This window comes from Lissotriton helveticus, chromosome 10 (assembly GCF_964261635.1).
Source record: "Lissotriton helveticus chromosome 10, aLisHel1.1, whole genome shotgun sequence".
Classification (NCBI taxonomy): domain Eukaryota; kingdom Metazoa; phylum Chordata; class Amphibia; order Caudata; family Salamandridae; genus Lissotriton; species Lissotriton helveticus.
The window spans coordinates 1,140,315,104-1,140,342,617 of record NC_136071.1 but is presented as its reverse complement, the minus strand read 5'-3'; the positions used below and the strand labels follow the sequence as shown (position 1 = coordinate 1,140,342,617).

General features: G+C 39.3%; 1 protein-coding gene across 2 annotated transcripts in view; it reads left to right on the top strand.

Annotated features, from left to right (window-relative positions):
* RBMS3 (RNA binding motif single stranded interacting protein 3) overlaps window positions 1–11,734 on the top strand; it is a 1,517,465-nt gene extending 1,505,731 nt beyond the window's left edge. The window contains exons 13-14 of one of the 2 annotated variants that reach the window (XM_078663941.1): window positions 7,379–7,500; window positions 10,891–11,734. In XM_078663941.1, the coding sequence (XP_078520067.1) occupies window positions 7,379–7,500; window positions 10,891–10,897 (129 nt within the window). In that variant the 3' untranslated portion in view covers window positions 10,898–11,734. Of the gene's footprint in view, window positions 1–7,378; window positions 7,505–10,890 lie in introns of those variants that run through there. The other variant, XM_078663942.1, reaches the window with a different exon arrangement.
* Window positions 11,735–27,514: the final 15,780 nt, after the last annotated feature.

Below are 27,514 nucleotides of genomic sequence, written 5' to 3'. Positions count from 1 at the left end.
GAAAGGTTTGGGTGGCATTTTTTTGACAAAACTGACTTCATCAAAACTTTTACTACTATTCCCCTTTGCATTAACATCCTCAATAGTTTTCCTCCACTTATCTGATTGTTCGAAAGCCTAACAGTAGATATGGTGTCATTAAGATTAGGATTTCCTAAAATCCACAATTGTTCTTGTGTTTTTTTGTTCCTTACATTAACAATAATCTGATCTCTTATCTCATCAGCTAGATTACCAAAGTTACATGAAATTACCAAAGTCCTGAGAGCAGTTAAAAAATCATCAAAATTCTCATTTTCTCTCTGAGCTCTGGTATAAAATTTATATCTATTTAGGGCAATGCTAGAAGTAGGTTTGAAACGGGTTTCCATACGCATAACAGCTTCGTCAAATGTACCAAAATCCCCACTAGCTAATGGTAAAGTTCTAAAGATTGCTTGTCCCTCAGAACCTAGACAATGCAACAAAATACTTTTCTTTCTTTCATTACCCATCCTTTCCCCGTCTATAGCCTTTAAATAAATTGAAAACTCTTCTTTCCAACGAGACCAGGGAATGGGAGGGTCACCCTTAGCTTGTAAAAATTTAGTGGGTGGGTCAAACTGCATATCGCCAACAAAGTAGACAAAATATTACAATAAAATCAGCACACCCAAAAAAAATAAAGATAAAATTGTTTAAATAAGCTTAAAACTTAAAATGTAGTCCCATGTGCATAAAGAGTACTCCAATTCTTTTCCTGAGTGCATCCACGATGAATGAATTACAATTGTACACTTGTTGCGCCAGTTAGTTCATCAACCAATGACAAAGTACCTTAAATATGCAGCTGTGCGCATCAGTGAGGAATTGTAAAATATAATTCCAATGTCACCAACAAACGCCTCCTTAAATAAGCAAAACACTTTACATGCGCAGCTGTGCGCATCAGCGAGGAAATGAGTATACTCGTTTCTTTTCACCCCTCGTTACACCTCCGTGAACGGTGGCTTGCTATTGCGATGCGTTGCCAGGATGATTCAAAATGGACACTGAACTCATCATCACGTCGGCGTAGACGTACAGCAGCGTGATAACAACAGGTATAACTCTCCTTTCTTAGTGACGTCACTGATCCAGTCGTCGTGAAGCTTGTGAACTTGCGCGCACCGCAACTGAAGCGCGACTTATAAACACGAAACGGTAACGACCATCGTATTAAAGTAATACTTATCTTGAAATTGTTTTACCAGTGGCGGAAAGAATATAACAGTTCTTGCTTGAAGGTGCAACTTTAGATATTTAGTTCGAGATACAGCTTAGATGGTAGAAGTAGAGCGACCACGCACTTCAATGTCGAATGGAAATCCCAAAATATTTCAAAATGGTATTAAAACTGCTCCAAAAAAGTATAAGGATAAAAGACTTGGGTAAAATCCTCTCCAATGCAATCCAAATGTTTCTCCAATGCAATCAAAATATGTTTCAACAAAAACGAATCCAAAGTAAATAAACAGTCCTTGAAAACATTTAAATCCCAAAATTGTACCGCACCTGTGCTTAGAGAAGTAGCAGGTACACGTCCTCATCGCCCAAAAATTGTTGTATTCCAAATAAGAGGAAAAAAGAATAAGATCCAAAAATAGGAGTTTATTAGAAGAGCACAGTACAGATGTTCAGAGCAGAAGCTCCCAGCCAGAATGCCTCAACAGCCCCATTCTAAATGATGTAACACAACTGTAAGGCATGAGCCATGGATTGAAAATATACATAGGATTAAAGGGAAACACAATTAAATGGGAAACATGGAATATAACAACTACCCCACCACCCCCCAAAAAAAAATTCTAACCCTGGGTTCCAGAGCAGCATGCTACAGTCCCTCTTCAGGAGTAGTAAGTGCTATATAAATACAAATACAGTGCAATATGTAGCCCTCCTGCCACATACTAATACTAATTCATGCAACAAGCATTCAAGCATGCACCAAGCTAAAGTAATTCGAAATACTCCCAATAATGAGTCTTTTTAACCCATGAAACGTGTTAGGATATATTTTATGCTGGAAGTTAAGGAATGATCAATTTTAACTCATTAATTATGATGATATTTTACTGTTTATTGTGTAATTTGTGATTTTGAAGCACTGTTTTTTATGACAATTCTTATACATTTAAGGACTGTATAGTCCGAATAAACTTTGTCTTTGAACTGAAATACTAATTCCATAATACTCAAAGGTTGGGCAGTCAATTGTAGTTAATACAGACTGCACAATAATTTCCTTATACTGCTTGATGCTCTCAAACTTACATTAGACAACACTACTATGGGTCATGTCCATTACCCAGTACTGGGCCAGCCAATAGAAATAAACCACCCATCACCAACTGACCAGGCATGGAGTAAGTGAAGAGATATGCCTTGTGTCTCCATTATAGACTTCAGTTTTGTCCACCTGTGAAGCCTTTAATGTAATGCACCACGTTGGGTCCCAACTAGCTACATACTATGGCTGCTTTGGACATTTCACAATGGCAATCAGATATAGAATGATTGTAAGAAAGTCCACCCCAGCAGATCACTGATCATTGTCTTCTTCCAACCTGTGCCTGCTCAGGACCTTACACTATAAGCAAGATATCTCAGAATGGTCAACCCAGTGCAGTAACCAGCTAACTAGACTACGAAAATAAGAAATACCATTTGAGAGAATATGGACACTTGGCCACTTTATTGGGGACAATTCTCACCTGTCAAAAATCAAGGCACGATTGAAAATTAGTTGGTTGTCAGGCGGGGTGGGTGGTATCTCCGATTGTAAAAGTGTCCTTAATCTCAGACAGGTTAATAACTGGAATAGGTTTTCCTATGGAGTATATGTAGTTTTTGCAATAATAATGTTGTCGATTTATGGAGAGTACATAACAAACAGGGTTGTCAATTTAATACTAGCTGCGAAGTGTGTTAGTTCTTACAGCCTCAAGCACACAAGACTGAGCCAAGCCTCCTAGGAAGATTTCAGTGTTTAACTTAAACATTATATGTACCCTACTGTGGTCAATGCAAAAGACCCAGGTAGACTGCTTTATCAAATAATTACAATTTCCGCTTAGCAGTCCTCATTGCCGCCAGGCTGAACTGTCTCTGTGGAAAAATTGGACATTGTGGCTTCACCCCCGGGTAGGTTGTCTCTCCAGCACTCTCTCTAGACTTAGAGATCTTTCCACCACCCACAGGTCCTGCGACATATTCCTGCGAGTAAGCCATTGTCACCACTAAGAATAAAACAGGGAAGATGCCAATATGATCCTTTGTGGTATTTCCCCTACCACTGCTAGCATTGTAATAGCAGTACAAAAGGGGGTGGTGATGGACAGAGCATCTGAATCAATCAAACACTCACACCCAGTCAAAAGATCTGGGTTTAATCCATCACCGTTCTTTAGCCCACTCTGCCACCCCAGTTCAGACATGGCTATATGCAAATCAGTCTGACCCTGTGCCTCATGGGAACAGTCCAGCCCGAACTGCCAAGCCATGTCTTCCCTGGACCGGAAACAAGCTTCCGAGGACCGGTTTCTGGCATTCCAGCCGTCTTCAGCCCGGGTTGCTTGAATCCAGTGGCAAAGTGAGCAAGGGACTCACGTCTGAGCATACCCTGCCACACTTATGGCGGCCAAAAGCGGTACAAAAGGGGGTGGTGATGGACGGAGCATCTGAATCAATCAAACACTCACACCCAGTCAAAAGATCTGGGTTTAATCCATCACCGTTCTTTAGCCCACTCTGCCACCCCAGTTCAGACATGGCTATATGCAAATCAGTCTGACCCTGTGCCTCATGGGAACAGTCCAGCCCGAACTGCCAAGCCATGTCTTCCCTGGACCGGAAACAAGCTTCCGAGGACCGGTTTCTGGCATTCCAGCCGTCTTCAGCCCGGGTTGCTTGAATCCAGTGGCAAAGTGAGCAAGGGACTCACGTCTGAGCATACCCTGCCACACTTATGGCGGCCAAAAGCGGTACAAAAGGGGGTGGTGATGGACGGAGCATCTGAATCAATCAAACACTCACACCCAGTCAAAAGATCTGGGTTTAATCCATCACCATTCTTTAGCCCACTCTGCCACCCCAGTTCAGACATGGCTATATGCAAATCAGTCTGACCCTGTGCCTCATGGGAACAGTCCAGCCCGAACTGCCAAGCCATGTCTTCCCTGGACCGGAAACAAGCTTCCGAGGACCGGTTTCTGGCATTCCAGCCGTCTTCAGCCCGGGTTGCTTGAATCCAGTGGCAAAGTGAGCAAGGGATTCACGTCTGAGCATACCCTGCCACACTTATGGCGGCCAAAAGCGGTACAAAAGGGGGTGGTGATGGACGGAGCATCTGAATCAATCAAACACTCACACCCAGTCAAAAGATCTGGGTTTAATCCATCACCGTTCTTTAGCCCAGTCTGCCACCCCAGTTCAGACATGGCTATATGTTGACTGGGGGTGAGTGTTTGATTTGTTCAAACGCTCCGTCCATCATCCCCTTTTGTATCGCTTTGTTCGCCCTAAATGTGGCAGGGTATACTCAGACGTGAGTCCCTTGTTCACTTGGCCACTGGATTCAAGATAACCTGGCTGATGAGGATTATGAATCCGAAACCGGTCCCAGGATGCTTGTTTCCGGTCCAGTGAAGACATGGCTTGGCAGTTCGGGCTGGACTGTTCCCATAAGGCACAGGGTCAGACTGATTTGCATATAGCCATGTCTGAACTGGGGTGGCTGAGTGAACTAAAGAATGGTGATGGATTAAACCCAGATCAGTTGACTGGGGGTGAGTGTTTGATTTGTTCAAACGCTCCGTCCATCATCCCCTTTTGTATCGCTTTGTTCGCCCTAAGTGTGGCAGGGTATACTCAGACGTGAGTCCCTTGTTCACTTGGCCACTGGATTCAAGATAACCTGGCTGATGAGGATTATGAATCCGAAACCGGTCCCAGGATGCTTGTTTCCGGTCCAGTGAAGACATGGCTTGGCAGTTCGGGCTGGACTGTTCCCATAAGGCACAGGGTCAGACTGATTTGCATATAGCCATGTCTGAACTGGGGTGGCTGAGTGAACTAAAGAATGGTGATGGATTAAACCCAGATCAGTTGACTGGGGGTGAGTGTTTGATTTGTTCAAACGCTCCGTCCATCATCCCCTTTTGTATCGCTTTGTTCGCCCTAAGTGTGGCAGGGTATACTCAGACGTGAGTCCCTTGTTCACTTGGCCACTGGATTCAAGATAACCTGGCTGATGAGGATTATGAATCCGAAACCGGTCCCAGGATGCTTGTTTCCGGTCCAGTGAAGACATGGCTTGGCAGTTCGGGCTGGACTGTTCCCATAAGGCACAGGGTCAGACTGATTTGCATATAGCCATGTCTGAACTGGGGTGGCTGAGTGAACTAAAGAATGGTGATGGATTAAACCCAGATCAGTTGACTGGGGGTGAGTGTTTGATTTGTTCAAACGCTCCGTCCATCATCCCCTTTTGTATAGCATTGTAATAGCAACAGGTATCTTACTTCCTGAGTAGAAAGTAGTTGGATCTCATTTGCATAGTACATGACGGCATTCAAATGACATCCACCTGGATGGGGGACAACCTACTGGACTGTGACACTTGTGGAGTTGTATGCCCCACAGAGCACTCCAATGTGCCTTGAAAAAATATTCATTATATACTACTCGCTGGTAGTTGAGTATACACCCAGTTAGATGCTACTGCCTTTTACCACATAAGGGCTTTCCAAAAACATTAACGACTGGATTGAAAAGGAAGATATAATTTCAACAGCACAATATGTTTTTTCTTGTAATCGTAACTAGAATATTTTAAACTAGTTAATGCTACCGCATAAGAATAATACAGTTGTCAACCGTTTTGTCCAAATAGTAGTGGGGCAGAGAATTTTGTTGAAATGAGAAAAATTAGACACTCTTAATCTCTTTAACAAGTATTGAAACAGGGTCTTGAAATCATTAGTGGTCACAACATGTTAAAGGAGGATTACAGAGTGAACCTGCTTTGGTCATTGCCACCTCTATGGATTGTACAATGGTCAAGGTAACTTTCCCTTATTATTGGTCCTCTTAAAACGCTTAGCCATCTCCCCTTACATGTTTACCAAGCTCTCTCCTCTCTCAAAGACTTCTTAACCAACTTTTCCTGCCCCGAGAATGTTTGTAGTCTGCCATGGTTCTACCACTCTGTAAGAAATCACTTACTGACTCCTCATCATCTTCTAACTACCACTCTGTCACCAATTTGGGTTTCTTCTCAGATATCTTGTGGCATGAGATATTAAAGCGGCTCACATCTATCTGTCCACTCACAACTTACTGTAACCATTCCAGTTCAGATATCATGCTTTCTAATCCACTGAACGGTTCTCTCTTCATCTCGTAGTTTATCACATCTGCTTATTCCAACCTTCTGTCTTCAAAGTTTTCCTCTTTGACTGATAAGACAGCTTAGTTACACTCATTCACGAAATATACCTCCATCTGTGGGAATTGACAGCTTTGAACTTGATTAGTTAATTTCCTGTTTCTGATCCCATTGCTTGTCAGTTATAAGGTGCTTGGCCCTGTACTTGCCCACAAGTTTCCAGAAGCCATCCCTCAAAATGCAGTTTTGGGTCATCTTCTACACTTTTCTTGGTTGACATTATTTCCTTATATGGATTCTGCTATTATCTCTGTACGGATGGTGCTCAAATTACTGCTTATTGAACTTCTTTACACATCAGCTCAGCATGAAGTTCTCCGAGTCATTGAGAACTGGATGTCTTTAGGATCCCTAATCCACAAACCTTGAAACCTAAAATCATATACATCCGGTGTCCTCTGGCCTTTCCTTATCTTCATTTTCTCCCAGATGTCTTTGTCCTCTCTGCATCTGCAAGGGATCTTGTTATTTTATTTTGGATGAGCATGAACCTTTCCTGTCATATCTCCATGAAATTAGAGCTTACACGACATCCGTGAATTTCCATTGACAATGCACTCATAATCTCACTCATTAGGAGTGACTCTCACTACTGCAGAACCCTCCTAATTGGCTTGCAAAATATGCGTTCTATCGGAGCAAGTCATCGATTTTGGAACCTATATGCATTGCCTGACTATCGGGCCAACCTTTTACTAACGAAGACATGTGAATGGTTGCGTACCGGCAACATAGAGAAATTCATGCTCCTCACTCAGATATACAGTCAGATTTGTGGTCTATGCCCCTTTAAGCATAGGGCACTCTTACTTGTGACTCACCTTCCCGACCTCTGATTTTTTAATATACCTTGAAACATTTCCAGTACCTAGTCTAACTTCAGAGTTTTGTTTCCTGTCTTTGACTCCACAGGGTGTGGTTACAGATACCTCTCCTCAGTCAGTGGCGCCTTCATCACAGGAAGTCAGTGGGCAACAGCTGACAGTGGAAGCATCCAATGAACTTGGCACTGCATATTCCTATCAACAATCTAAGTAAGACAAAGGGCGATTTTGTTTTTTATATACAGTATATTTGAAACAAATGTACTTTGGCAGGGCATTAGCTGACCTCCATTTGCTCGCGCTCACAATTATGCTGCTGAATGGTTGACAGAACCACTTGAAAATATGGTGGATGTATACTCGCATAATTAAATAAATTGTTAATACTAATGGTTAAAAATCTGATGTATTGTATTATTTAGTTCTACCAGCATTACACTGCTTTGATCCATTACGGTATGTGTGCTGGTGGTCAGGGATATATATATCTCATGCCCATGTAGTTTTTTTTATTTTATTTTTGCTCTTCTGTATTTATACATTGCAAAGTAACACGCTTGGGGGTTATAATGGGTGGCATCCTTAGGGTTAGTGGCTTTGTAATGCATTTTTCTGGAGACTGGTCAGGTTGTGAGTTGAATCTCATGTAATGTTAATCCGAAATAATAACCTTGCACTTGTTTCTCTAATTCGATGGTGTTAATCATAAAATATATGAAACAAGAAATAGTAAAATAGTGAGGCAAAAAGTTGGTGAATTTAGTCCTTTAGTGTGTTAGGTAGTCACTTAGTACTGGGTTGGTGCTACATTACAAATAATGTATATTTGCCCATATCAATGACAGCTAGAATGACCGACTCTTTTTCCAAGGACAAGCTTATCCTCCGATCCTCTGTATGCCTCAATATTCAAAATATTAATTCCATCTGTAAACTTTTTCGAAGGCGAAAATGCGTAAATAAGTTGCCAAGTTTATGTCAAGAGCAATGTCCCACCAAAAATGTTTTTGGAGGAGATTGTTCTCATATTCTTGATAATTCTTGCTCAAAATTAAGTTACACCTATTTTGTTCTCCTAGAAATTCCTAATTTGTGTGGAACTTTTCACTCTTTGTTTTAAAACTTCCAACTTCATGAAATTAATCTAGGGTAGTCAAGTCCAACTTTGACAAATTCACACTCTCCACCTGTGTAGCTTGCTTACCCACCTGGTTGTTTCACTACGGGACAGATAAGTAAAGTGCATTGAAATGCTGAACACCCCAAGCATATATTTGTATGCATCTTATTTTACCCATCAGTTGTACGTAGGTGTTGCTATTTGTAGAGTGCAAACCATACTGCAGAGCAACAGAGAGCTGGACTGGGCATGGTCCCCAGGGGGGATACAGTAACTGGGAGAAGGTCATGGGTAGACTATTTGGTATGGGGTAGTGCTTCTTGAAGAAATGTGTCCTCAGATTTGTGTTGGAATTGTTGGACAGCTGGAGTTGAAACTATCTTGATAGTGATGGTGTTCCAATACCTCGGAGCATGAGCGTGAAAAGGCTTGCTGTCTGTTTTTATCTTCTTGCAGTGTGTTACCTTCTGCCTGGTGATATCCAAGCTCCTGGTCTGATGTTGTCCTTCAGACATGGCTAGTTTATTTGCCAGGCAAGCTGTGGTGTTGTTGTTTAGGGTTTTATAAGTAGTGCACCTAGTCTTGATGATGTTTTGGATTGTAAGGGAGCGGGAGTGTAGGACTCTTAGGATGTCAGTTATGCGGTTGAATTTCTTTGAGCCCTTGGTGAGCTGTGCTGATTTGTGTATTATGTCTTTCGTTGCGTTAAGGTGGAATTTGGGAGACCGCTGAGCAGGTTATTCCCTCCGTTCAGATGGAAGAGGACTAAGGCTTGTGCAGTTGTGAAGTTGTCTTGCAGGAGATACGGCTTACAATTTTCAAGTGGAGAAATTGAACCAAGCTGGTCTTACTGCTAATGTGTTGACTTAACATGAGTTCTGTGTTGAGAGTCAATCCCAGAGATTTTGTATGGTCTGTTGGCTGGTCTGCGAACCCTGGTAGGTTTAAGTGGGAGAGCCAGACTCGAATCTGAGGTTGTTTGGTACTGTTGGCAAACAGGAGAAATACCATCTTTGTGAGATCAGTAAGTTTGGTTGACATCCAAGACTGGATGCGTTTGTGGCAGGATTTCCATCTTTGTATGTTGTTAGGTGAAGATATTTTTAAGTAGAGTCGGGTGTCAGTGGCATATTGATTTATATTGTTGTTGCTGTTTGAAAGAATGTATTTGAGAAGTTCCATGCAGACGTTAAAGTTGATTGGTGAGAAGAAGCAGCACTGGGGTACTCCAAAGGTGACAGGGAGAGTCTGTGATCTTTGGTAACCTACATATTTTGGAAACTCTTTGCTTTGAGCTTTTGCCGGTAGGATGGGAACCATGTTAGGATAAGACCTGAAAATCCCATGCTTGTTTTCAAGGTGTTGGGATGAATATATATGTTTGATTGGAACAGTGCACATTATATTTCCTTAGGTGATACTCATTAGCTCTGTACTAGCACCCTATCCCAAAAATCTTAGTATAATCTGCAATAATTTTCTTTGACATGCATTCCTACAACTATTCTTTAATATGGAATTTAATTGAATCTTGATATTTTTACTATCGAAATACTATTTAGCATGATTGAAGAGAAAATGTCTCTTTACATTCTAAACATAAGAGACTACAGATGACTTTCTCTTAGTAACATGAGCTGCAAGGTTCTTACGTAGATTAACTTAAAAACAATCAAATATGTTAGTACAACAAGTACTAAATAATTGAATGTACACTTAAAAAATGCTATCAGGAACTGGGGCTTTTTTTGAAGTGGTATGAAATTATTGCATATTAGATCGTCACTTAGTTTTGACTTTCTCCCCACATCTGACAGTACATTCTCTTCAGCTGGATGCTTTGAAAGAAATATGTTATTTGTACGTTTCTACAAATATCACTTAATTTTGTTAGTATGAAACTTTGATGTTTATAGCCAACAACACCTGTAAGCCATATTCCTTCTTCACCAACTAACCAAAACTGGATGATTTTATTCATCTTAATTTATTGTATGTACTGAAAGCACAATGGCACTTTGGTGTACATACTCTGCCTAATGAAAATATAATGTAACAAAAGGATGTGTCGTTTCTGCTTAGCTTGCCAACTATACTTTTTACTTGCTGTAACCACTTAAAGCCGCTGGCTACCTTTCTGGCTACTTTGATGCACTGTGGATGCCTATAGTTTCTAACCAGCACACAGGTGCGGCCGGCACAGGTAAGCTCAGTTGGTTGGGGGGGGGAGGCGGGTCCGGGTTGGGAGGGGGAGAAGTTGATAGACGATGGAATAGTTAAAAGTAATAAAAATAAACCACTTACCTCCTGCTCATCGCATCGCCAACCCGAAACCTGCATTTAACTTCCTAAGTCTGAATGTCTTCTAGGTAGACTGTGCACAGCTGTGTTTAAGTCACTCCAAAGAGTTTCAAAGTACACCAAGACATGAAATAGATGATGTGGTATATTAATCTATATCTTTCATTTGTTTTTCACAGACAATAAACTGCAATCAGAGTGAAGAATGTCGATCTGAAAACTTTGCCTTGAATGGAGAAACTTCACTCAACACGAAGTTGGCTTCCAGTTTGCACAGGCGTCAAACAAATGCTATCTTTCATTTTCTACCTTGTCCAACGAAAAATCGAAGTGTTTCATGTGCTGTGCAAATGGTTCCGTCATGTAGTCAGACAATTTTAATTTTGCTATTTTTTTTTTTTTTTAAATCGAAAGAAAGAAAAACCCAGGGGAAACACACTGGGTCTACATTTCAGCAGGATGAACATTTGACTTCAGAGTTTTCTGGAGTATCAGAAGATGAATTTTTTTGAACACAGCGAAATTGAAGATGTCAAGAGGGAGCAAGAATGAATGAAAAACTTTTGTCTTCCTCAGTAATTAAGCTACTCTTCTTTCTTTTTTCACTTTTTTCCAATTTCGTGTTTTTTTTATTTTCATAGAGATGTTTAGGTAAGGTTTTATCTTGAATCTTAATTGCCTTAATTTTAAGGACGTCAGAAGCTATTGAAGCAAGCTTTTCCAACACGTTTCTTGGAAAAAAGAGGATAAAATAAAATGTGCTTGCACTAGCTAATGGGTGCAAGAGTTTAATATGAGATCATAAGATGAAAAATAAGCTGTACAGTTTAAAATGAAATGCTTTTCTTCTTTTGAAGAAATTTCGTCGACATAGAATCAGTGGCAACTGCAAGAGTTTGAAGAAAAAATAAGCTGGGACTTTTCTGAACTTTGTCTTAAGTTTCAACAGAAAATTCATAAATCTGGAGAGTTTTACAGTAAGGTTAAAGAAAATACTGAAAAAATCAACAAAAAAAAAGAAAATACGCATTCAGAGAAATGCGGATCATTTTTGCAGAATGCCTACTTTTTTTTATTTACCAAGAGTGATCGCTAGCAAAAGCATTAGTGCTTTTTATCTGCAATCTTTTTTATGAGCTTTAAGAAGTTTTTAGTCTGCTTTGCTTGTCACATTGCGAAAAAAGCTTATGAGCATTACAAAATGTAAGTAGATAGACGCTTATGGTCAAAAAAGTGCAAAAAAAAAGCAATAGATAGAAGAAATTGTTGACAATTTCTGTAGTCTTTCCTAGTTGTGATCAAATGCAGCCTACGAATGGCCTATTTTATACCAAAGATGAAGTGACACCCTTACGCAGTCCAGAAGAGTTTTTTGGTTTGTTTGTTTTTTCCTTTTTTTTATCTTTATTTGACCTCTATGGCCGGACCAGTTCTTTCTTAGTTGTATGTTTAAACTTTCTTCCACTGGTGTTCTACATAAAGAATCCTGTCCTATTTTACATGGTAAAATTGTATTTGTTAAAGAAACTAGTGAATAGTTACAAAGGTCTGTTCTTACTACTTCAAATATTGTCATTGTTTGAAGAATTTATCGAGATAGGCATTCAATTCCCAGTAATTACCAGGAGAAGGAGTACCCTATTGTTTTATAATGGCTTGTCTTCCTTCACGATCCAGAATAATCAAGAGCATGTTTTACCAGTCTATATCATCTTTTGCATAGTAGCCATCTGTCATAAACATATCACATCACCATATCCCATTTTATAGAAGAAACAGAGGTTTTAATTTTGTTGTTCCAGCACATACTAGACTTGGGGCATTCACATCTTCTCAAAGTTCAGCATGTTAATGAATGATTATTGGCAGCAGTTTGGAATAACGAAATAGACAGACTTTTGAGGTGCAAATAATTGTTTGTAAACACATTAAACAATTGAACCTTGAGCAAATGCTCAACAAGTTCAGTTGTTAAATATGTTCATGAGCTATTATTTTAAATTTCTGGCACTATTTTGAAAAGGGCCCAAATAACATTTCTATAAAACATGTACTTCACCCAGCCTCAGCAATTCATGGTTTACATGGACATTACCAAATTAAGACTTGTTAGCAAGCAAGAATTTAAATACATGTGCATGGATTTTCCTGAATTGATCTAAATGGAAATCTAACCGTCCAATTTTTCATACAGGTGCTCAAGACATTAGCTGTTCAGAAATTGGATACATTTTCAATGTTTTGTTGCACTAATTTCAAAGAACGCATGACATCTTTTCAGCAAACCGCACAAAATGCTGTAATTTGATAATCCTAACATTTTCAATGTTGTTGCCACTATTGTTAAAACCTGTGGCAACAGATCAGATCCTTTCCTCTTTGCTGACCCTAAAAAGACATGTCTTGCAATGGTTGTGCCTCTGATGGCATTTGTTCAATGAAGGCACCCCTACAATCAGTCAGAAAACTAGCATGGAAAATGTTAGGTCAGGAAGACCCAGCCAATGATAATGGAGACTAAAGTCCCTTTAAAAATGCTAGACGGAGTGAAAGGCATCACAAATTTCCTTTCCGAATCTAAGCTGTGTACTGGTGCTAAATATTCATATATTTATATATTCCCACTCTTTCAATACAGACGTAGGCCTATTCAGAAATCTGAACCATGGTTTTCTGTCATGGTGGTTATATAAACACAGAGCAAAATTGAATTCTTTTGAGCTGCAGAATTCCTGTATAAGATATAAACAGGTGACATTAAGTGCCTTTAATCACTTCTTGTGTTCAATAATATTGAAAATTGAAAGTGAAAAAGGATTTCATGTAGGTGTGCAGCCCTTTCTCATTGTCTCACTTTGTAATTTACCCTTCAGATCATCTCCTTGGGACGTATGAGACATACACAAGCCCTTCAGTGGCGGATGGTAACAAAACAATTATAAATATGCACGTCTCTTTTCATTTACCCATTTGAGAATAGCAGCATTGATTGACAGGTTGAAGACAATTTATAGAAGAATTTGTATTTCATAATGATCGCATTCAGAACAGTTCTAAAACAGAATGATCACCCTGTTGGTTTAAAAGCTGAAGATTCAATACCCAGTGGATACTATTTACAACCATACTAGGATAAACATTGCCAAAGATAGAACTTTTGTGATGTAAAATAGATCAAAGTTACTGCAAGATCATTTTGTTTTAATTTAATTATAACTTGGCATTTAGTGAAAACCAAACTCTTTAAAGCCAAGTGTTATGTTCTTGCACACAGAATTGGCAACTGTCTCAGTGTGTTATTGAAGTGATTCCTTTTTTTTGTAAAGGTGGAGAGTTTCATATACTTCTATCATTTACCAAATTAACAAGGAGAAAAATGTGATTCACATGTACTTCCATTTGTCAATTGTAGCAGTAAATATCAGGTATGGCAGAAACAAACAGACTCAAAAAAGATCTCAACAAAAAAATCAATAGGGTTTGTGCATATTATCCTTTGGACATCTAGGTGAGAGTCCACATTTATTGACTTGACAGTAGCTGCCATTTTATTGCATCATTTTAATAAGTTTCAAATTATTGTACGTTGTAAAATGGGGTGTTATGAGCAAAATAGAATTACGATAACATTAGAATCCAAAATTCTAAAATGAAATCTTTATAAAGATACAATGGAGTTTTCAGATTTGAAATTATAAATGTATGGTTAAGGTTATCCTTTTCATTTACAAGTAAAATCCTGCTTACATGAGAAATGAAAAAGAACATTTATAATATATCACATTTAAATTAATCCATACAGTAATGTCTTCTCTTTTATAGACTGCCCTTTTCACAACTCATTCTTCGATGTGTGTATGTTAGAGATTTTTGAAAGCCAAGTACTTTTTTCCCTTTCCACTCAGGATTTGAAGGCAATTTTTGACACTTTGCATGGAGATTAGGAATAAAGTCAATAGTTTTTTGTTAAATGGATAGATGTGACATGGCTTACTCAAGGTATGCAAAGTGTTTATTATTATTTTTTTATTAATGAGACTGAAAGATGGCCACTATGTGACTGATGAGAATGCTAATGTAGCTTCCTCTATCTGGTCATACTCCTGCTGCTTTATTTATGCACTTATAAATATGTGTTTTATTGATTTCAGCTGCTATCGTTAAATGGTCTCAGTTCCAGCAGACTCAGAATAACATATTATTTCTTGGGTAGGAACTTACGCTCTAACTTTGTGGAAAATATTTTCAAGAGAGAGAATTTCATTCTCAATCGCCTACACACAGTACTGTACTTTGTTCAGGGTGTCTTGCTTCTTTTTTGCCAAGAAAATTACTCTCACTTTAATATTAATGTTCGAAGGAATGCAGAAAGAACTATGATGGTTTTTAAAAAGGGGAGACAACTTGGAAAAAGGAGTTAAAAGTCTATGATAGGTAACTTTCAAATATACAAGCAAACATGTTATCTGTGTAGTGAACTTGAATAGGGACAAACAGTGCCAAGAAGATCTCCTAGGTTGTTCATTGTCTGATTTTTTTGATCTGTGGTTTTACAACTGTTTATGCTCACTACCCTGCATTTGTAGTCTGTTTTCTTTTTATGCTTACTACCCTGCATTTGTAGTCTGTTTTCTTTGCATTTCAAGGAGTGATCTGAAAAGTTAAGACATTAACTTGAGAATCATGACATTTTGGGTCTAAAACTTCTTTGGAAGTGAAAATTGTCAACAAATGATATACACTTTATGTTCTCCAAATTAATTTTTTGAAGAGCAGTTGGAATTCTGTTAAGTAAAAGCACTTTGTATTTGGTTAAGCTTCTTTTTAACTGCTCACATGATTTTGCAGATAATGACATTGAGGCATATGGTGACAAATTAATTTGCCCAGTAATGCACCATATGGCCAACTTGTGAATACATTACTCCATATTATGTCTCATTTTTGACACCACCACCAACACTTAACTTTCAGACCACCTACACGTCCTTTGTCCATCTGCATATTGAACTTCAATGATCTGATCTTCCCTATTAATTTTGTAAGGCTCAGAAAGTTATTTTCATTAAATTCTCAAAAAGGCTGATACCCACACTAATACATTCCAATCAGAATTGCTACTTGCAGTCCCAACAACATATTCAAGGTCTGAAGAAAATGTGAGATTTTAGCTGTTTTCTTGCATCCTCAACGTGGATGCCCTAAAGTATGATTGGGGCATGATGTGATAGATTGGGAAAACACTTTGTATTCTATTGGTTTATGTCATCAGTAGTACAACTGAAGCCTTAGGCTGACTTTGATGAGAGCAACAATGGAAAATCTGCAACAAAAAAATCAATGGGTACAGTAATTAATCGAAGAACCAAATTGCTGCTCTTTTAGAATTGTGCCATGTGGCTGGTATTCTGTCATACACTCTACACCAGGTCCATCATGGGTTTTAGATAAATGGTGGCACAGCTGTTGAATAATTTTGCAACCAACCTGTTGTATCGAGAGCTGAAATGCCACCCCAATATTTCCAGATTGTCTACCATAAAATGTCCATTGTGAAAATGTTTTGAAAACAAGGGGAAACGATAAAAAGCAATCCTGCTCATGCATGAAAACCTCTACACACTTACAAGGGCTGATGGTTTGAGTATGAACAGTGTACTTCCAAATTAGAGTAATGATTTCAGTGGGTGCAAATAGTATTGGAAATTCAACCGCAAACACAACTTTTGTAGAACTTTCTTTTTACAGCACAAATGTCCATTGGCTACAAATCCTTTGCTGAAATTTGAACTTTACTGCTGCCCCTTCTCAAAGTAACCAATACCACTACTGTTATTTTATATGTTGCCATCATATGGTTTAAGGAGACCCCCCAGAACCGTCTCCCCCCTAAGTCTACTTCTCTGCAGTTCCCCCCTCGGCAGCCTCCCCCCCCAAAAAAAAACAATTGAGGCTGTGGTTTTCTATGTGACTGGATGACAGTTTTGCTTTCTTGGTGAAATAGTCTAGAATTTCCCAAAAAAGTGTCCTAAATCAGGCTGCTAGCTACCATTAATACCAATGTGTCACCTGTTATTAATATACAAAGCAAATAAAAAAGTGAAAAATGTTCACAGGCCAGGAGTAAGCATTTCTTAAAGTCACATTTTATTTTCATCAACTATGCAAATATGCATGGGAATGTTGGAAATGCAGAGTGTTCATATGAGGAAAATGTATAGCCAACTAGTATTATGGGATTTTTACCCCCATCTGACATGGAAAAAAGGGGAGTTCAGATGGTAAATGTGAGCCTGTATTTCACTTCAAGTAGTGCTTGAAAGTACATTTTATTTCATTTAGGTCAAGTGGTTGCTATAACTCCAGTTTCTGAATATATTGGTGGTCTGTAACTGGAATGCCTGAGATTCCTTTTTACTAGTCCTTCTAGTTTGTTCATTTTGGATTATTTGGGATTGGCACTCAGTCTGTCAGAATTCAAAGGTATTACATAGAATGAGAGTTCAGTAATAGATGCGATAAAATTTGATCTGTGACATTGATTGGTCTAGTTCAATGGGAAATAAATTAAATATTTGTTCTCTTATTTCCCGAATAGAGAAGCTTCTTCCTAGAGTCACCAGCATCTCTCGGCATACTATTTGTGTGGCTAAGGTTGGTGAACAACCAATATGTAATCAAGACATAATGATGTTTAAATAGGATTCGCAGTGGAGGTTCATGTTCTGTGGCAGGCTTTGCCAATTTAGGAAACTCATTATTTTCTGAAAGCTAGATGTTCAGCCATTGATCTAGCAACTGGACACTCATTATGGTAAAAGCCAATACAATGCAATTCCAGAAAACTGCTTAATTATTAATTTCAGAGGAACTCTCCCTTGGAACCCACATTGAATTTGGTTTGGTCAATACTCACGTTTTACTGGAGTCAAACTTAGAATATTGAAACAGAGACTAATAGATAAACATAAAGATACATTAATTGATCACTTTTGTAGCTCCGCCCCACAAAATTGCTTGTCACTTAGCTTTCACAGAAGAGATGGTCAAGTTCACAAACAGGATTCACTTAATTGACCACAAAAGAGTTGATGGCTTACAAGGATCTTGCTGGGAACTAAGTCTTTGAATTGTGAGTTTCACAAAGACCTCTGCAGCTGGCAATTAAACTTTACTTAATGTGCCTGACGCTTTCTGCGTTCTGTGATTGGAAATGTACAGTAGCCACAATATTTAGACAGAACAAAAAATGTCCTCTACTTGAGTAAGCAAATATCATTGCCTTTGCATTTTGGAAATTATTGAGATTAGCAACGTTTCTTAACCTTGGCAGGAAGATGTGGAACTAGTAGATACGGTCTCCTTATGGAAAAGCCATTGCTTTTGCAGCAGCTTCCAACTGGGTGTTTTTTGCTAGTGCTCTGCCTGATCCAAAAAAGCTGGTGCACTGTTTAGCACTGTATCCGTCGGAAGTAAAGCATGCTTTGAGCACAATCCTTCAAATGTGCTGTGCGTGCCATCAAAGTCATTGTCCTTAAAAAGGAAATAAAGTGCCATGCAACACTGGAAAAATATTTGACCGTCTCCACGATTGGCTTATCACGTAATGGCAAAAACCTTTTGCGGCTGTTAACTCACATGGGGACCATGAGAAAGGAGCACATGATTTATCACGTACAACAGCTGTTCGACACAGCTTCAATGTTGCTGCTGCTCAAAGCAATCACATTTGAAAATAATGGCACCCGAGCTGTCCCTTTGTACTCATGTCCTACAATTGGCCAACTACCAACTCTGTCTTCCCAAAACATTAAATGGCCCACATCCCAGTTTCTAACAGTTGCAAAAATATGCCAGATGCTGTACTGGTGGAGAAAGGTTTCAAGAAATGAGGACTTGCACAGAGGATAGAGTCCTTTGTGAAACAGAGAATAGAGCATGAGCTTGGTTAAAACATTAGGCGCTCTTGGCTCTCACTGCGCCTCCACCTCATAAGGGCTTTTTTCCATTTTCAAAACTGGCAACCAATACTGATGAACATCCATCAGTCTATTTTAGTTATTTTGCAAATGCAAGATAAGTTAGTATGGGCAGAAATATGCCTAGTAAATTGTATATTAGAGTGGTGGGTCTTGAAAGCATGATGTCATTGATGTTCACTGTCTAATTCACTAAGGCATCAAATGGATAAGGTCTTCTGAATTTTCTGAAACAACTTTTGTTTGTGGTTGTAAAAGGCCAGTATTGTAGAAAACCTGCCTTAAACCAGTGGCTAAGTGCAATAGGAAAAATACATTATGGGACATTATGAGACAGCATTAGGAGACAGCCATATCAACACTTATTATTTTTTTCTCTGCCTATTTTGAATACAATCCAATGTGTTTCTCATCAAATCTTCATAAAGACAGTCTGCTCACATTTTATATAGCCAGTTTGGTTGACATGTGATTGAATGTATATACTTTGAATGGTTGGAGGACAATACCACTTGCATGATGTTTTCATATGACTTGGTGGATATTGGAAACAAATCACCAATGATTGTTAATAATGCAGTGGTTATAACAAAGACTACAAACAAATGAATAAGCAAAATGGCCATCATCCAGAAGCATTTATGTTGGAGAAATATCCAATTAGATGTACAAGTTACACAATCAGCACTTATGTTTTGTTAGACCAACATGTGCACAGAATCATTATATGAAGATAATATGCAAAGATGTATAATACTTCTATGCTATTCATTTAGAGAAGAAACTGTCAAATTCGTCCAAATATGTTCTGATTGCTAATTCCTCTTTATGGCTAGATTAGATTAAAGTCTGGCAAATTTTGTTAGACCTTGTTGCACCATCAAATGTAGAGGAAAGAATTGTGCTTTGTGCACCAATTATCAAAGACTGTCAGATCTTTCTGTACAACATTGATGGAGAATTGAAAATGCAATTTGTAAAAAACAAAATGAACACTGTCCAACAACCATGTCTGATTGTATAAATTGCAAAAGTAAGTGTACAATGTAAACCCCAGAATCCAGTATGTGTTTACCAAACTGCATTGTTCGGCTTGGTTCCATAGGCAAAATCAACATATGTTCATCAAAAGCTTCTCTTCTACCAAATGCTTGACACTGGGACCTCAAAAGGTTTGTAACATTTTGACTCCTTCTCCCTGGGAGTGTGTTTTCAATGATGTCTCAAAATGCCGTTCAGAAGTGTGTAAGTGGAATGTCTCTTTTGTCCCTTTGTATCAAACTCTTAAAAAGCTGCCATTTGTCTACTCCTGGGGCTTTTTGTAGATCAGTGGATGTTAGGTTTAAACATTTGTTTTCTTTGATGAAGCTTTCAATAAAAAAAGAAAAAAGTTACAAAAAATCTTCAAGGTCTCTTCCTTTTTTTTCATTGTTTAAAGTAAAGCCTCATTTACTAACAGGGCCACTTTTTCCAGTTGTTAATATCAACTCATTGTCAGACATCACTCTATGTGAATTACTTTTTCTTCTGTACTAACCATTTATGATCTCTTTGTAAAAGAAACAATATGTGGAGGTTCATTAAGCAATACTGCCCATCTGACGACAATCATAAGGCTTGAATTGGTACCATAAATATTTTCAATTGTCAAAGGCATCAAAATATATTCAAGCTTATTTATCTTGTTTGAGATCAGAATGTATCTCAAGAATAACTCTTCTGTATAGTTACTACAGAAAAGTTATTCATCCCTACTTCACTGAAACCACACCAGTTTAGTGCTATTACTGGCACACCCCTAGCTTTAAACCTACATCATCCTTGCATTACCGACCCCCAAACTCTTGTATCAACTACCCTCTAATAGATGGTCTGGGTACGCTATATCCTATGCTCTTGTGTACAGCAGTCCATTGGTTTATAGCTAGAATTGCAACATGCAAGTCTACATACATAAGTAAATACACATAGAAATATTGCTATTAGAAACCTTACTCATTGAAATCATGCTTTTCAATAATATTTCTGTTTAATAGTACATAACAGACCTCTCCAATGATCTCCTGGATGGCATCCTCACTAGGGCACTCACCTCCCTGTCATGCCAGATGACCTTTTGGAAAATACTTGGGGCCTCATTTATGAAAAGTGACACAGCGATGCGTCACTTTTCACTGCGCCCTCCTTGCGAGACCAATGATGCGTCATATTTACAGTATAACGCATCATGGCGCGAGGAGTTACAGATACATCAGTATTTCTGACGTATCTGTATGGCGCAAAAGTGACGCATTGCTGGAGTGTGTCACAAAAGTGACGCAACTCCAGCAATGTGTCCTTTCACATGGGGCAAGCCCCATGTGAAAGGGCCTGCGTCAGTCTCACGCCTGCTGTAAGGCAGGCGTAAGAAATTTACGCATTTGTGTCCTAGAAGTGGCGCAGTGAAATCTTACAGATTTCACTGCGTCACTTCTATGACCCTGTCTTGCGTCAGAATGCCCCCAGTGCATACATTATACTTGGCGTAGGTATAATGTAGCACAGGGGTTTACAAAGTGACGCATCTACCTAGATGCGTCACTTTGTAAATATGGTGCAACAAGGCACATTTCTTACGCTGCTGGTGCGTCACAAAAAGTGACGCACCGACGGCGTAAAAGTGACGCACGGCCTCATAAATGAGGCCCTCGCTCTCTCAGTGGCAGGAAGGGTTTCACTCATCAAGATGGTGGTGCTCCCTGTTCTCCTTTATTACATTACAAATCTGCCGTTATACCTGCTGCCATCCTTTTTTCGACCAATTGAACGCATGGTCAGTAACCACATATGGAATACCTCGCGCTTCAGAGTAGAGTAGCACTCACGAAGTTGTACCTGCAGAAGGGCCAGGGGCTGGGTGTACCCAACCTAGAGCACTATTATATAGCGTCTCAGATGCAATGGATGGCCCACTGGGTGGGGGGGCAGACATCTATCAGACACAGCTGACTTGCTGGATTGACACAATGCAGGTATACATACACTCAGAGAGTTGTATCTAAAAGGAGCGCTCAAGTCATTCACCGACCTTGTGCGAGACGACCAAATGCCTCCAGGACATTTTCTCCTACATGCCTCCTGGATTAGTCTGTTGCAAAGCAGATAGGGATATTATGCAAGAATTACAGACAAATATGGTGCTCCAGTATATTCATGTTATGGGAAATGGCAGCCATCTTACTTGCTAGTTTGCAGACGCACTCTGCCTCCACACAGCAACAGATCTGACCCTATTGCGCACGAAGATGGAGTCTGATCTAGGCCATTCATGCACAGACACAGAAAGGAGCATAATACTAGCAAGTCCCACATATGTTCCTCGCAATGCTAGGTTCAATGTATACAATTCTATATAGTGCACCGGGCGTACCTTACCCCAGAGAATATCAATTGCTACTTTCACAGAAACGATTCGCACTGTCCCCGATGAGCTCATTTGGATGCAGACATTACACACATGTTATGGTCGTGCCACAAACTTCAAGAATACTGGGAAGGGGTAATACTACACCTATCTGAATGTACAGGAAGACAACTCCCAAACACCTGGGAAAAATGTATACTTGGGTTATTCCCTAGAGATAAAGCACAAAGAGGCACTGGTCGGTTCTTATATTTGGGTCTTATGGTGGCTAAAAGGGGAAACAACCATTACAACGCAACTTTTACAACGAACTACCATTACAACGAAACTTTTACAACGCAAACACTTTTACAACGCATACCATTACAACGCAGGATTTTACAACGCAAGTACCTTTACAACGCATACCATTACAATGTAAGTATTGGTAAGTATATAATTATTTTTAAAATATTATATGTTTAGGTTTTTGGGTAAAGGGGTATTTTTAGGGTTCAGGGTCAGTTTTCAGTTTTTGAGTAAAGGGGTATTTTTAGGGTTCAGGGTCAGTTTTCAGTTTTTGGGTAAAGGGGTATTTTTAGGGTTCAGGGTCAGTTTTCAGTTTTTGGGTAAAGGGGTATTTTTAGGGTTCAGGGTCAGTTTTCAGTTTTTGGGTAAAGGGGTATTTTTAGGGTTCAGGGTCAGTTTTCAGTTTTTGGGTAAAGGGGCATTTTTAGGGTTCATGGTCAGTTTTCAGTTTTTGGGTAAAGGGGTATTTTTAGGGTTCAGGGTCAGTTTTCAGTTTTTGGGTAAAGGGGTATTTTTAGGGTTCAGGGTCAGTTTTCAGTTTTTGGGTAAAGGGGTATTTTTAGGGTTCAGGGTTAGTTTTTAGTTTTTGGGTAAAGGGGTATTTTTAGGGTTCAGGGTCAGTTTTTAGTTTTTGGGTAAAGGGGTATTTTTAGGGTTCAGGGTCAGTTTTCAGTTTTTGGGTAAAGGGGTATTTTTAGGGTTCAGGGTCAGTTTTCAGTTTTTGGGTAAAGGGGTATTTTTAGGGTTCAGGGTCAGTTTTCAGTTTTTGGGTAAAGGGGTATTTTTAGGGTTCAGGGTCAGTTTTTAGTTTTTGGGTAAAGGGGTATTTTTAGGGTTCAGGGTCAGTTTTTAGTTTTTGGGTAAAGGGGTATTTTTAGGGTTCAGGGTCAGTTTTCAGTTTTTGGGTAAAGGGGTATTTTTAGGGTTCAGGGGCAGTTTTGGGTTTTTGGGGTACAGGGTTAATTTGTAAAAATAAAATACAATTATATTTAAATTAAATTAATTAAATGTAATTAAATAAAAATTAATTATATTTTAATAATTTAAATTAATTTAAATTAAAAAAATATTTTTAGGGTTCAGGGTCAGTTTTGGGTTTTTGGGGTACAGGGTTAATTTGTAAAAATAAATTAAAATTATATTTAAATTAAATTAATTAAATAAAATTAAATAAAATTTAATTATATTTTAATAATTAAAAATAATTTATATTAAAAAAAATATTATATACTTACCAATATTTACGTTGTAATGGTATGCGTTGTAAAGGTACTTGCGTTGTAAAATCTTGCGTTGTAATGGTATGCGTTGTAAAAGTTTTTGCGTTGTAAAAAATTCGTTGTAATGGTAGTCGTTGTAAAAGTATGCGTTGTAACGTCATACATCCGGCTAAAAGACTTATAACAAAACGCTAGAAATCTCAGGATCTACCACCATTACTGGCTTGGTCTCGCTCTGTACTCAACTGGGCAAAGGCTGAGGGTGTGTCCCTTCGTAAGGAAGACACCCTCGGGTTATGCAAATTTCCAATCTCAGATAACTGGAATTCAATTCTCGCAGCACTTCAAACAAATCTGCACCCCGAATCAGGTATACGTATTTCAGAGCATATGGAACTGGCAATTAGCTAAACAGGGGGGGTTAGAGCTATCTCACCTTGAGTTGGGAGGGATGATGTGATTTGTATAGATGCAAAAGCAACAATTGATGGACAGAATGCAGAACAATGTCATACATTCACCCCAGTACAGAGATCTGGGCCTAAATCCATCTTTTTTTGCACTCCAGACCACCCCAGGGCAGATATGGCCATATGCAAATCAGCCTTGACCCTGTGCCTCATGGGTACAGTCCAGCCCAAACTGCCAAGCCATGTCTTTCCTGGACCGGAATCAAGCATCCAAGGACCGGTTTCTGGCTATCAGCCGTCATCAGCCTGGATAGCTTGACTCCAGTCGTGTGGAGAGCATGGGACTCACGTCTGAGCATACCCATCCCACTCGGGGTGACAAAGGCAAAAACAACAATTGATGGACATAATGCAGAACAATGTCATACATTCACCCCAGTACAGAGATCTGGGCCTAAATCCATCGTTTCTTTGCACACCACACCACCCCAGGTCAGACATGGCCATATGCAAATCAGCCTTAACCCTGTGCCTCATGGGAACAGTCCAGCCCGAACTGCCAAGCCATGTCTTTCCTGGACCGGAGTCAAGCATCCAAGGACCGGTTTCTGGCTATCAGCCATCATCAGCCTGGATAGCTTGACTCCAGTGGTGTGGAGAGCATGGGACTCACGTCTGAGCATACCCATCCCACTCAGGGTGAAAAATGCAAAAACAACAATTGATGGACAGAATGCAGAACAATGTCATACATTCACCCCAGTACAGAGATCTGGGCCTAACTCCATCGTTTTTTTGCACTCCACACCACCCCAGGTCAGACATGGCCATATGCAAATCAGCCTTGACCCTGTGCCTCATGGGAACAGTCCAGCCCGAACTGCCAAGCCATGTCTTTCCTGGACCGGAATCAAGCATCCAAGGACCGGTTTCGATTTGTATAGAGACACGTACCTGGGAGAATGCATTAACTGGGAAATGCTGGACTTGGGATACTGCAACTGTATGTAACATTTGTCACTGAGAGGACGCCTTGAGTACTGCTTTGCCTGAAGTTAACTAATTTGTTAATTTTGTAAATTCACAGATTTTTTTATTTTCACCAGAGGCTGGCAATGTATATGCAATTACTTTGGATGTCACAGTATGTATCGCAGAATTTATAATTACACAGTCACTCATAAGATTAACGAATGAGAATATCTGCATTAATGTGACCTCTTGATATCCTTGTGTAAAGATGTCTTGAACACTCGTACCAAACACATGGAGGAAGCGGTTGTCTTTTTGGGTTGAGGATTCGAGACCTGTTGTAACTTCTCTTGTGTGCTTAAAGCCATTCCCCTACTTCCAATTTGTTTGTTTCAGTATCCTTTAAAAATCCTTGATTGCCAGTGGTCAGTCCTGCCTCTTTGTCCCTCCTTTATCTCTTCAGTTCCTCCCAGGCAGCAGAGACTAACTACTGTCTCATTCCACTATGGGTCTTTATGCGTTCTTACATGTAAATATTGCATCCCTCCCTCCCCTCTCCTTTTACCGCCCCAGTTGGGTTGGTGCTGCCTCACGCACTGTGCCTCCTGCTCTGCTTTTTGTATTTATTTTGCTTTTTTAAACTTTTCAATGTCCACGGCACTTGGGCTTCTTTTAGTGGGATTTGTTTTATTTTGGGCTTTCTTTTAAAGGTGAATGGGCTTGTTTTCAAATACACTGAGCTGCAGTCATGGTGTAGTGTAGTTCCTATATTCCCAATAGGCTCTGCGCATTGGAATAATATATCCTATAGATATGGCGTAGGACTTAGGTCAGTAGGTCTCTATTGAATATACTAAACTTAATAGTGAGTGCCAGCTAGCTCAAAGGTCACTAGCAACTTTCTCGAATATACAAGAAGGGATTTGTTTCTGACAACCGCATAAATATGACAACTTTGTTTCCCTAGGACTGGAATAACTATCTTCATAGTCGTGGAAACAATAGATAAGTATGTCACCCAGTCAATCGTGCATGCTTCGTTTCTACAGAATTGCAGAGAAATAGTGAGACATGCGTTTTCAATAAAAGATTTATTGAACAGTCTACTTTCTCATTAAAGAGAGGTGAACTGTTACAATGGTTAGACAGAATGCAAAGTATAATGCATACAACGAGAATAGTATTATAAAATAATACTGTAAAAGCATTGTATGCTTTCTAAGCTGTATAAAAATACATACAGAAATAACACAAGCTAAAATACTCAACTGGTGTGTCTAAAATACTACTACCCCAATGTACCTAACCTAAGTCTAGTACAAGGGAAGAGGTAAGTATGGTCTTTAGCATAGGTTTAGTTTTGCCAAAAATCTACCAAAGGTTTCTCTAGGTTCTAATCAGCTCCATACCTTAGAATGAAGGAGGTCTGGTATCTCTATCTCGGGACTCGATTTCCCAACACCCTGCAAGGGGAGTCAGAAACATTGGAGCTGCTTCCTTCGGCACTTGCTGTAGCGAGCTGTGTCGGGAAAGTAGGTCATCGAACTGCTCCGAACCACGGTGCTTTGCCATAGCAAGTGAAGGTATATTTATTACTTGAAGTTGTTGAGGAATGCCATGTTTGACATAAAGTCGGGCATATGAACGTCATGAATGAACCCCTAGGAAATAGTTCTTCATTGTAAAACTAACTGAGTTCTTGGAGAAATCAATTTTCAAGCAAGGGGAAGTCCCTAACGGCTTAAGCTGGTTTTCCAAAAATCGTTGTGATGTTTGGTGAACGGATGGAAGTAGCCATGCCTGTATTAGGGTTGCATGGGCTATGCCTAAATAAGGGTTTGATTTCTATGCCTATATAAAGGCAAAGTGAATTGTGCCTATATAAGGGCATGAATCGAGAAAATCCATTTGGAATCTAAAACGCCATACAAAAATGGTTGTAGCCCAACCAGTCTATGAGCATCGCTGAATTGGAGGAACAAGGTATCTGGTGTCTTCTACTGTAAGAGCCCCGGAAGGCACCGCTCTCCCAACATTGCTTTTTTTATGCAATTCTATATAGTCAAAACTTGACCCGCAGGTGCACTGCTTTATTTTTGGGCAATTTTATATAGTGCAAACTTGCTTGATCCTCCTGCTGCTAGGCTACAAAAAATATGGGGGCAAGGGGGAGAAAATAATTGCTATTATCCATGCATTTAAGACACTAACTGGAAGCCATGCCCTTCCAACATGTCGGCAACTGCAGCTACAGTGTTTTGTCCCTCTTCTACGACACAGTACAATGAGAAAAGGTCCCAGTGTGCAATTAATTACTAGCAACAATGAAAATTTCAACCAAATAAAACAAAATAACACTAATGCATTACAGATTATTTAGTTCCATGTTATTTAATCACATTGAACAATCCTCAGTGCTGGTCAGTCAGCATACGATTAAAAAATATTTTACACACGTGCCCCACAGCAGTGGGAGAAAGGAAAGGGAAGGTAAAAGTGCATTAAGCGAGGGTTGTAAAGGTGTAAGCAAA